The 12,490-nt window shown below is 37.8% G+C and overlaps 2 protein-coding genes and 1 non-coding gene across 5 annotated transcripts in view; all 3 read left to right on the top strand.

The window, feature by feature from the left end:
* The window catches only part of mta3 (metastasis associated 1 family, member 3), a 30,872-nt gene extending 29,861 nt beyond the window's left edge, over nucleotides 1-1,011 (top strand). Inside the window, exon 19 of one of the 2 annotated variants that reach the window (XM_008437070.1) lies at nucleotides 481-1,011. In XM_008437070.1, the coding sequence (XP_008435292.1) occupies nucleotides 481-652 (172 nt within the window). In that variant the 3' untranslated portion in view covers nucleotides 653-1,011. The remainder of the gene's footprint in view (nucleotides 1-480) is intronic. The other variant, XM_008437071.2, reaches the window with a different exon arrangement.
* A 3,187-nt stretch (nucleotides 1,012-4,198) lies between these two features.
* Nucleotides 4,199-4,292, top strand: trnai-uau (transfer RNA isoleucine (anticodon UAU)). The gene is made up of 2 exons: nucleotides 4,199-4,236; nucleotides 4,257-4,292. It is a non-coding gene; the product is annotated as a tRNA-Ile (tRNA).
* A 4,738-nt stretch (nucleotides 4,293-9,030) lies between these two features.
* Nucleotides 9,031-12,490, top strand: part of ppm1bb (protein phosphatase, Mg2+/Mn2+ dependent, 1Bb) — a 27,809-nt gene continuing 24,349 nt past the window's right edge. The window contains exon 1 of one of the 2 annotated variants that reach the window (XM_008437068.2): nucleotides 9,031-9,448. The gene's annotated coding sequence lies outside the window, so the exon portion shown is untranslated. The remainder of the gene's footprint in view (nucleotides 9,449-12,490) is intronic. The other variant, XM_008437069.2, reaches the window with a different exon arrangement.

Genomic DNA, 12,490 nt, shown 5'->3' with positions numbered 1-12,490 from the left:
ATCCATCCATCCATCCATCCATCCATCCATCCATCCATCCATCCATTTTCAATAAGCTATAGTATTATTTAAAAGTTAATTTATTCCAGTGACTCTTTTTACCAAAGAAAACACATTTTATCTTCTCACATAGATTGATGTTTCAAACTTGTATTTCTGTTAATTATGATGATTTTCCACTTAAGGTTTATGAAAACAAGACATTTAAGAGCAAATTAATAAAAATATGCTTAATACAAAAAAGTAACCTTAATAAAAAGGATGTTTAGTACATATTCTCAAAAGGTACTTTTAGTCTGACAAATAAGCCTCATTCTAATTTATTGAATATGACTACGTATAGATGAAGACAGTAAAAAAAAAAAAAAAAAAAAACTTAAAACATGTAAATATCTGTGGCTGATTATTTTTACATTTCAACAGTACTTTTTTTTTACTCTTCCTCCTGCCTGATACCTCCTGTCGTCTCCTCCCATCCAGGAGGGCGCGACGGCTGCTGTCCCGCTCCCAGCTGAGGCACGCCTGTCGACAGCCCTGCGAGCAAATCACCCTGCGCAGGGTCTCCCACGGACCCCCGCAGGGGCTGGTCCTGGCCCCTCCACACCCACACCCCAGCTTGAGGATGCGGGGCCCCATCGTCATCCACGATTAATCAGTCAAACTTCGGACTCTCAGACCTCCACGCTGCACCTGTTCTTTGAATACATCCTCGGTTCTTTGGAAGCTAAAAACGCGGTTTTAGCTCAACAACACGATTAAACACGCTGTTTGGCAACAGAGGGATGCGTTGATGAGCCTTGATGCAATAGAAACACAAGCCTGACTGATAACTGCTTCCTGTCTTTGACTCCCTTAGGAATTTGCTCCTACGGTATTCACGCAGGCGCCTGTTAATAAATTAGAACGTCACGGAAAAGTTCATTTATGACAATAATTTGATTCGAAAGGTTGATATACAGCTCTGGAAAAAAAATTAGAGCCCATTAAAAACCTCATTATTATTCCACCAAATATTGATTTCTGAACTCTTCCTGTTAAAACATTAGTATTGTTGTTTCTAAATAAACGTAAACTTATTTTCTTTGCATTATTTGAGGTCTGAAAGCTGCGTCTTTTTTTGGCTTTTTTTTTTTTTTTTTTTTTTTTTTTACCATTTCTCATATTCTGCAAATAAATACTAAATTTGTATAGGGATTTTAGAGACATGTTGTCAATAGTTCATAAAATAAAAGAAGAATCTTCATTTTTCTCAAACACATACCTATAAAAACTGAAATCAGAGAGGCTGGTCTCTTAATTTTTTCCACTGCTGTATATTTAATAGATTCAATATGCACAATAAAGCATCAGCATTTGTTTCTGTTCATACCTTCCACTCAACTTTTAGATTATATGCTTGACCAGATGTAGTTTTGAAGATTGTGGCAAAATTTGTATTCTCTCATTAAGTGTGAATTTTACAAAAGTTACACCAAAATGTTATGTTATCATTTAAAACCGCTGACTCTTTGTTAGCTAGATCCTCTTAAGCTGGTTGTTCAGAGCGTTATGTCCAAGCATTTTAATGAAAGTTGAGTGGAAGGAAAAACTATAATAGCTGAAATCCATAGTCATTAAAATTCACATAAATAATTGCTTGAAATATATTTCTGTGCGCAATTAATCTGTGATACGACTTACTTTTTGAGTCCATTTATTACAATGAATGACTTTTTGATGATGTTTTGGTTTATTGAGATGCATCTGTGTGCTGTATATGAGTGCATGTGAGTGTGTGACTGAGAGCGTGTTTATCCCAGTGACATAAGGGAATCTGTGTGCTGTTCCTGTTTTTAATGGCTGGACATAACGACACGACTCTGTGCGATCTTTTGTTTTCATGGTGAATTCTTGTGAAGTTTCATCAGCTTGTATAAAGTTATTTTAGGACTGGGGAGTGGGAGGGTAGATAAAGATGGGGTGGGACGGGATTTCATGGGGGTTGTCTTTTAAAAAAAAAAAGACCAATGTTCAGAGCTGACATTGAAAAAAAGAAACTGCACTACGCTGAGTTCGGAACAGCTTTTTCTTGCTGCTTTAAACTGGTTAGCATGGGGTTGCGGCATTATGGGACAGTCAAAGTAAATCCACTGAAGCATTGCTGGGACCAGCCTCTCACAGAAACCAGTGTATAATAATTTGTATATCTCATTACAAAACTGTAACTTCTTCACATCCAATTTCTAACATGGATACTGAAGCACCTCATTTGCATAAAAATAGGGCATGGACGTGTCACACTGACCCTGAAAGCTGCAACTTTCAGTGCCTCGCAAAAGTTATCAAACCCCTTGAACAGTTTTCCCCACTTGTCATGTTAATATCACTAACTTTAATGTACTTCATCTGGATTTTATGTTATAGACCAACACAAAGTGGTACACCACCATGTGTCCAAATGGTGTGTTAGTTTTGATATCCTCTGACTTTTTTCCACTTGTTTGCTTCTCCCCCCGGATCTCTGCAGCTCCTCTGCTTATCTGATTAGTGCTCTCCTTCCCAGGTTGAATTTAAATGCACGCCACACTTTTCAGCCACACAAATTAGAAACCCTACCCTTCCTCTTCACAATCCTGCATTACTTTGTGTTGGTCAAAATACATGAAAGGTTTCCTGTCGTGTTGTGACAACACGTGGAAAACTTCAACGCGTTTCAATACTTTTGCAAGTCAACAAACCTGCAACTTTCAGAGGCGGAAAAATATGTGCAGCTTTATCAGGAGCTCTGCTTTTTTCCTTTCCTACGAGCAAACAGTCAGGTTTTACTCTGTTGCAGCGTTGCCTCCTGAAGTTGCCCGTCCAGCCTTCAGGTGTGTCTATTCTGAGTTTTGAAACTGGCATGTCTTTGACCGACGGGTCACATGATTTCTTCTCCTTCATTCAGAATGTTTCTGTTAGTGTTTCCTGTCTGTCATGTGTTGAATTATGAATATGCTGAGAATAATAAAAAGGGGCGGGGGGGGGGAAAAAACACAACGCTGCCAAGTTTTGTGTCCATTTCCTGAGTCACAGTGACATCCTAGCCCGTCTACCAGCCAGCTACTCCACATCTCACAGTCCGTCATTGTTGCTGCTCTCCAGGGGAAGGGACAGATCGGAGAGATGAAGAGAGGCTTGATGCATACTGCAGCCTGTCTGTGTGTGATTATACGTTGTAAAAATGCCCCCACAAAATATGGCAATTTGACACAGCGATGAAGAAGGCGACGTGTTCTCCGAATACAAATAATGCTTTTGGTTGCAGCTTGCCCAGAGCTGCCTCAGTCTCTGCAGGATCCTGTACATGCATACAAAGTGTGCCTGCACACTTTTTGTGACGTTGATTTTGTTCTTCATTTTCAGCTTCGAAACAAAACACCAAGTGTTTAAATCTGTACACACAGACGGAGTATGTGCAGCAATTTCAAATATACAAATCAGCAGTGACACAATACTCAGCAATCGTTTTTTTTTTAAATAAATGTAATTGAAACATTTGTTTTTTTTAATTGATCAGAGTGTAGAAGCTTCTAATTGTGCTCAAGTAATACTAAAATGAAAGCATTAATGCAAATAACATTTTGATACATTTTTGGTTAATATATATGTTTGTTCTTCATTCAGTGAAGTTACTCAGCAGAAATTTTACTCAAGTAACATGTTAATATCGCTCAAAAAAAAGTAAAAAGCATGGTGCAGTAAAAATACTCCTTTTGTTTTTTCAAGGAAATATAACTGAGTTATTGTAACTTATTACTACCCACCTATGACCAGAGTGTGTCGATAAGAAATATGCTAAAATCTGATGCTAAAATCTCTGAAAAATGTTTACATTTTGTCGAAAGAATGAAAGAAAAACGAAAGAAAGAAATTTTCCTACCAACAGAGTAAAGGACATTAACATGAAGCTCATTTCCAATCAAAACTAGCTGACAGAAACGGGTTTTTTTTCCCGGTTTTAGTTTTTGTTTTCGATCTGGTACTTGAAGGCAGCAGCAGAGCCAGCTGTGAGGAAAACCCCACTGAACTGTGTGACCACCCGGAACCCCCAACCTTATATGGTCTGTGTTGCCAACCCGAGACAACTGACGAGAAGGTAAAGCCACTGAAGAACACACACACACGTCTCGTGAGGTCAGGAATTATTTTTAAAGCCAATTTCCGGCCGGTGACGGCRGAAGCTCCAGTGGCGCAATCGGTTAGCGCGCGGTACTTATATGACAGTATGCAGCAAAGCAATGCCGAGGTTGTGAGTTCGAGCCTCACCTGGAGCAGAGTTTTTAACCTTAGTTCTCCCAGGTAACGTGAACTCATCAGGAGCCAATGATGAAATTAAACGACACTCACAAAGAATGGAACTTTAATAAGCGAGAATTTATAATTTCCATTAATAATTAAATACACAGACATGAAACATGAGCATGTAATTAATACAATACATTCATAATCATGTCCAAACATTTTAAATTTATGATATTTGAAGTTCTTCAAATATCACCAAAATTTGAACCCGAAACCCAAAACATTTTAAAGATTGTTTTCTACTGATGTAGAAAACCTTTTTATGTTTTACTGCAATATTTTATTTGACAAAGTGAAAGTAATTGGGAAGTGGAAAGAAAATCATATTTGGTTTTATTAACTTTTTTTTACACATAAAAAGCGTGACATGTCTCTGTATTCAGACCTCTTTTATCTTCCACAAAATAAAACCTATTTAGAAAGCCCTCTTATAAGTGGAAAAAAAAAGTCAACTTGTGCATAATTTGTCATTAACGGCTGTCACTGACAACAGAGGGTTAATAAAGAACATTAGCCAACAAATACATCATAAAGATCAAGAAACACAGAAGACAAGTCAGAAATAAAGTTATGGACAAGTATAACACAGATTGTACGCTTTATACATATAGAGAACAGTTCAATCCATCATCTGAAAATGATGGATTGAACTGCAAAATGTTCATCTAAACATTTTGTCTTAAATGTAGAATACTAGAAAAACTAAAGCATCACCTAACCCTTAACACACCATGAAAAATGATGGTGGCAGTAAGATTGGACCTATCCTGGAAGAAAACCCACTGGAGGGTGAAAAAGACAAGAACAAGAGCCAAGAGTTATAGTAGAGTGGTTTAAATTTAAAGTATATTTGTGTTCCAGAGTGGCCCAGTCAAAGCCCAGACTATTGAGACATAGGCTAAAACACCTCAGAATCTTTCTGGCTTGTGGGTGGGCGTGTTGTAAGAAAATAAAACAATGAAACATCATTACAGTCAGTTGTTCTCCATCTATATCAGAGGTTGCAACTTGTGGCTCTTGTGACCTCCCATGATGGTTCTTGAAACCTAAAATATTAATAAAATTCAGATTCTTTAAAGAAGACAACGCTTTATCTACTGTAGGGATTTCTCAAAAATGATCAGTTTTTATTTTCTCAAAAGTTCATGTAAAATTTGCGGCTCTAAACAGGCTGGAGTGTGGGTCAAAATGGCTCCTTGGACGTGAAGGTATCAGCCCCACCGGCTCAGTAGCACCCCCTGCTGATCATCTGTTGGAACTGCTACTTAGAAATTAAATCAGTTGACCACCACTAGAGGGCGATATAGCTCCATCTAAAGCTTCCCCGCGGTAGACGGAACAAAACCATGCAAACCTAAAAATCAACACTTAGAATAAAACTGCACAAGTTTCCACAAACTCACTTAATCAGATTTATTTATATTAATCCAATTAGAGTTTTTTTTCCAATATAACGCATATGGACTTTCTCTAAAGAATCCCAAATCTTTGAGGACTGCTCACTTCTTTCGCCACATCCTGTAAATCTGGCTAACCAAAGACACTACCAATCATTTTAATCTTTCTTAAAGGCGTTCTTTCATTTAACCTCTCATGCCCGTCAGCTGCTAAGCACACATCCGTGTCTGTAAGCCCCTGCAAAGCTGGGAATGAACAAGCATAAGATTGCAGTAATGATGTGACCCAGTTGTCCTGGGTGCAGAAAATGAGAGTGCAGATCAGGGCCTGGTACGTCCCTCTCCTTCCGGCCTGAGACACAATCACAGGGCATTTAGCAGCAGGGTGGGTGTGCTGTGGTGTGTTTAAGCTCACCCAGATTCATGTAAGCATCAGATTTTATGTGTGTGTGCCACTTGTTGGTGTTCTGGATTAGATTTAACAGTGTGCGTGTGTGTGTGTTTTTAATTTACTCTCCTCAGCCGCCTCTTTAAGACACCCTCCCCCCCGTTGCCCCAACCAGATCCTGAAAGGTCACCAGGTGGTTGAACAATCACACAGCACACACCCCTGACGGTGGGCTCAGCGGGCCACTTTACTCAATGAGAAGCTCGGTAATTGGAGCGGCGTAAGCATCTGTGGAAATAAGTTTGTGTGTCTGGGATTSGAAAAGGGGGACAAAAGACAGAGAGTTTAATATTTGGGATAAGCTGCGATTGAACATCCTGAGATCAGAGCCGGAATGATCAAATTCTGCCAGTGATAATCCCTCATCTTGGAAAATTAAATACCACTCTCCTCTGCTCACACACACATAAACCCGCTCAAGGTCTTTATCTAACATGTGTCTCATAACCCCGACTCATTCCTCAGGGAGCTGTTCTGATATCTGATGAGTTTTTCATTAATAAGACACAAGTCTAATCCTGAGGGAGAAGCACAAAATGACAACGGATAAGCCCCGCTTTGGCCACACAACACAGTTTCACTCAGGGGCTATTACAAAACATCTTTATACATGCACTCGTATTATAACTTAATCTGCGCAACCCAGTTTTATTCAGCCCAGCCAGGATGTATTTCTGCAAGTTGCTCACAATAATGAAATGTATGTGATCTTTAAGTTCTGGGTATTCTCGGGGATACAGACCATCTCACAGGAGGCTGAAGGCGTGAGTTCATCTGCTTGTGTTGTCTAATCTGAAATAAAACTGCCACTTAAAATCAGATTCATACATCAGTGTTATAATGCAGCACATGATTTATTTCAATCGTTCTTTTTACAACAAAAACTTTGTCAAGACAAGCTTTACATGAAAAAAATAAAAACATAACACAAAGAAGCATTACTTTACAGTGGCAAAATAAAGAGAAGCAATAAAAAAAGTTGTAATCCAGACTAGCTTCAAACAAACGGGTTTTTAGCCTTGATTTAAAGATACCGAGTGTTTTGGGAGTTTCCTGGAAGTTTGTTCCGGATTAGTAGAGAATAAAAACTGAATAGAACCAGGAGACCTGAGTATTTTAAGCTATTTATGAATTTATAATCTATTCTCTGAACTGCAGTGACTTTAAAACTGGGCTGATGTGCTCAATTTGTCTAGTTTGAGTGAGAACGCGAGTTTCCTTTGTAACTAACGATAAACCCCTGGATGAGTTTCTCTACCTGGGAAATTAGTCATTTAATCCTGGAAATGTTCTTCAGGTGATAGAAGGTCAACTTCAGGTCTGAGTCCATCACTACACCAGACTTCTGGCCTGATCTAAAATAACTGAAGCTGTGTGCTGACTCCTCTTTAGGTCCAAAGATAGTAACTTCAGTTTTGTTTCTGCTTAGCATAAGAAAGTTATAGCAATTTGTTCTTAACTTTAACTTAACGTTTGATTTGGTTCATAGTCACCTGATGACATCGTAATGTTGTGTATCATCTGCATAGTTAAGGTAAGTAAATCTTATTATTTATTGTAATTTGAGCTAGCAGAAACATGTAGATTTTAAATAGAAGGGGCCCCAAGATAGAACCATGGGGATCCTCACATGTGACTTTCTGTCCACTCTGATGAAAAGTTACCTATTGACACAAAAAAGTCCCTGTTCTTTAAATAAAACTCAGACCAGACCTGATTACAGCTACGTTCCAGATTCAACAACAAACAAAAAAAAAGACATCTTGATGATCTCCAAAACTTTTAGGAAAATATTCCATTAACCAATGAGACAAAAAGGGACTTTTTTGAAAGGTTTGATGTCTTCTTACATTTGCAGCAAAACTGACAGCATTCAGGAAAAGAACATACTGGGTAAACGTGATGATCTGAGGCTTGTGCTTCTTAATAACCTGACTTGCTGTTATGGATGTATCCGTAAATATTTATTCTCCAGGCGAAAATCTTGAAGAAAAATGTCCCCCTAATCAGTTTGTGACCAGCAAATTCGCCTCGGAGTGGCTTAAAAACACCTTTTCCAGTGGTCTACTCAAACTACGGCGTTAAATCCGATTAACATCCCCTGGCATGACTTTAAACAGTCCCTTCATGCTTGAAAACCCTCCAATGTCGCTGAATTAAAAATAATTCTGAAAAGAAAAGTGGGCAAATATGCAAACGACTCAGTCAAGTAATCATTTGTGGCGTCAACGGTGACATGAGTTATTACGTTTAGAGGCAATTCCTTTTTCACCAGGATTTAATATTTTATTTATATGTGTTGTTTTGCATTAATAGTATCATAGAGGGAAACAAATGTGAAAAGCACATTATACAAACCGGAATAAACATGGATTTAATTATTCGGGACTTACTACAGATTCTTTAAAACACATTTTGTGGTTTAACCATTACCACTGTTGGGAGACTCTCTTTCAAACCTCTTATACAATCCACGCTGCATGTAAGTGATCGGACGCTCGTTATTTACTTCAGGACGGGGAGATTTTCTATAACAACTTTCAAGCTTAAAAAACAATCGAATGTTTCTCTAAAACGCCTGTGGTGTGTTACAAACATGTTTTCGTTTATGACCAATATTAAGAGGTTAATCGATTTCGGCCTCGAAGTAGAAAGCTACTGTTTAAAGGTTTACTCCGCCCGTTCAGAGATCCTCCGGCGTACGCACGAAAATATTACGAGCGCATCACATATTTCCATCACACACAAGAAGTTTGTAATAGACCAATGAAAATGTGTAATAGCAAGGGGTAGAACTAACTGACATGAGACTCAGCCAATTAAACGTTGTTTTGCCCAGAGGTTTCAACCAATCACAAAGGAGATGCCAAAAATAGCACCTCCTCTTGTTCAGCACCCAAAGTCGAAGGATAGCTCTGGCCTTTCAATGGAAGAAAGTGCTAGATTTGTCAGTGTTGTATAATATTATAACCAACTCTCAGGTTTCATATTTTGTTTTGGGGCGATCGCGGTTTGTCTTCACCTGTTGTGAGAGACAAGAGCTGGCGTCCAACATGCGTAAAAATCAACGCTGTCCAAGCAGGGAACCGCCGAGAAACGAATTACCGCCGCTCAACTGAGGCCAATCTCGATTTATCTTTTTTTTTCTTGAATAAGGAAACATTAACTCAGCTAGCTGGCTAACGTCACTTCTGCGGGTAGCTTGGATAACGACATATCTTCAACTTGTATCGAAGCCAGATAGCCGGGATTGGAACTTCACTCGCACAGCGCAGGAGAAAAGGTAAGTAGCATGTCATTAGCTCGAGTTTGACAACCCAAAGAGGAGCTAACATTAGCATGCTAGCTAACGTTAGCTCACATTAACACAAGAGCAAAGTAGGCCTGTGAGCAAAGGGAGCAGCGTGAAGTGAAGTGGAGTAGAGGGGAGTTCAGCGGATTGATATTTAGCACAGAAACGCCAAATTCCTCCAACTATTTGCCCATTACTAAATAAACCGTGTTGTGCATAGATGTTAGCGTACATGTACACTACTTCCTAAATAAATCCTGGACAAATAACTTCACTTCCGAGTGATTTAGCTACCGTTAGTGAACCTGACAAGAATATTGAACCAATCACAAGTGAAACAAAGTGTTTGGTCTGGTCCCAGATGAACTAATCTGGCTGTAACAAGCTAATGACAAGTTTGCGGACTCAGTCATTTGAGTGTCTCATTATGGCCATGTGACGTTTGCTTTACAGCCTGATGTTATTTGTTGCCGTACATCATTTTGTAAACTGCTTATAACAATACTCCCATGTAACTTAACAGTATTGCTGTATCTGTTCTGCAGAAGATGGTAACGAAGAGTATATGCTATAGAATACCACAATGCACCTCTTAATGGGAATTTGTGAAATTTTCAAATGTTGTATGTCAAAATAAACATTGAAACAACAGAGAAAAAGAAAAAGCAATCAAGATCAGCATTTGTAATTTTAATTCTGCAATGATTTTTTTTATCATCATCATCATGAAGTATAAGACATTTAAGCAACAAGGACATTTAGATTTATACGACATCAAATTACATTGAAACTTGTACAACCAAATTCCCATCTAAGTTGCCATTTTCCAAAAATCTTTATTGGCCTAAAACCTTCAAGGAACATTTTTTTAAGTGTGAAAAACAAATATAACTTAATTAACTGGTAATAGTTTTATTTTTCCAAAGGTCATATTGGTTAGTGTACAATATGAATTTCAGTCATTTTAAAAATAACCATTAACAAAATTCTGCCTCCAAATAAAATCATTTTACCTTGCATTTTTTAATTATACATTGAGACAAATTGTAAATTTCATTGTTGATAGAATTGAGACCTTTCTCTAGCTATGTTGTCACTGGTACATTTTTGATACAGGAGTCTAAAGAACAGACTATTTTGTTAATTTTAAAAACTATTTTATGTTCCGGCAAATCCAAACTGAAATAATAAAGCACATCCATTTCCTAACAGGGATTTATAAAAAGATAATGAATGGTATACTGTATATGTTTAAAATCATGTTGGAAGTTAAAACTTCAACCCTCTGTAGCAAATAGGGATCAGGTTTTAGTGGATACTGCAGCAAGGAGTAGTAATATACCTAATGGTATATAATCAGCAAAACGTAAAGAACCAAAGCGACTCCTTGGTCAACATCGTCTCTACCACAGTCTGTGTTCAATCTCTATGGTCACCAACTTGTGTGTCCTATACACTTGAATTGACAAAAATGCTTTTACTAGCGTGCAGTGAAGCTCTACAAAGCTCTGCTAATGAGCTAATATTTGAGCCAGGTGTCTGAAGCAGAGAAACATCTACAAGTTGCTGGACAATGAGGACTATAGTTTGATACCAATGCTCTTCTTTTAAATCAGACACTCGCCACAGCACCAAGTTGTAGGTTTTGCAAAAGATTTTCTGTTTTATCGTCTGGACCGAGGCATATTAGCTTTAAGAACAGCCAGCTGGATACAGCCATATTACTCTGGAGATGGTCAAAAACAAAAAATGTGTCAGCCTCTTTCTTGCAGATGGAAATGCTGCCTGTGTAATTGCCGTTGTGATAATACATATTCTTAACGATAGAAAGCAGTGCAGTCAATTTTTGCAGGTCACTTGTAAGCTGTGCTAAGCTAACACCTCTGCTGCCTAAACACATGCCTCGTTTTGTGCGTTCTTGTTCAGTGCGAAAAGGAAAATAACAAAACTTTACGGAGTCAAAAATAACCTTGGTTTTCCTTTTAGCAAGAGAGTCACACAGTGCTGTATACAAGTATAGTATATGTTCCAATAAAAAAATTATAAAAAAAAAAAAAACTACAGTTCAAAATCAAAACATTGGTGTAATAAAAACATAAAGCAATATAAGTAAATAAAATGTAGAATAATATTACAGTTCATTATAACTGAGAATAAAACATAAGAAAAAGACTAGCTATAATCTGGCATTAAAAAGATAGGACTTTAAATTGTTATAGTAAAAAGGTTAACTGTTTAAAGTAAAATATTGCCAATTGGGAGTTTATATGTATATCTTCTGTATCATTAACTTCTCTAAATCATAACCAAGAATGTGTGAGGGATTACAAATAATTTTGTTCATAAATTGGTGTACATTGCTTTTACAGCTGTTGATATGCATTGTCTTTGTGCGTAGCCCTAAACTACATCATAACCTCAAACTACTTGAACTTTGTTCATGTTTGTTCTTTCTTTGTTTTCCAAGAACCTTTCAAAAGTTGTAATCGGTTGAGTACAGTTCATCTCTTGAAGGTTAGATAAGAATTTGCAGCCCCAGCTATTCACACATTTTTCATTTTTCTGTGCAACATAACTTCATAGTCTTTGTGGAAAATTTGCCTGTTCGCTAATTTAATTAATTAATATATATATATATGTATAATTTTTTTTAGCATTTCCAAACTATTCAAAAGAAAATGCAGCTTGGGGAGGTTAAATACTTGTAACAGAAATGCCCAAATGTAGTCATACTAATTTAGTTGTGCTTCCTGCAAGGCTTGTTGCGTAAAGTGTCACTTTATATTTTATTCTATTATATTCTACCTTTTAGAGCAGTGTTTTTCAACCACTGTTCCGCGGCACACTGGTGTGCCGTGAGTGATCRTCARGTGTGCCGTGGAAATTATTCAATTTCACCTACGGTACCGTATTTTCCGGACTATAAGCTGCTACTTTTTTCCTAAGCTTTGAACCATGCGGATTGTAGCCCGATGCAGCTTTTCTGTGGATTTTTCTTCAACCACCAGGGGGCTCTCTAGCAGGAAGTGAATC

Source organism: Poecilia reticulata, linkage group LG19 (assembly GCF_000633615.1).
Source record: "Poecilia reticulata strain Guanapo linkage group LG19, Guppy_female_1.0+MT, whole genome shotgun sequence".
Taxonomy (NCBI): Eukaryota; Metazoa; Chordata; class Actinopteri; order Cyprinodontiformes; family Poeciliidae; genus Poecilia; species Poecilia reticulata.
The sequence above is the reverse complement of the archived record's forward strand: the minus strand, read 5'-3'. Positions and strand labels throughout refer to the sequence as shown.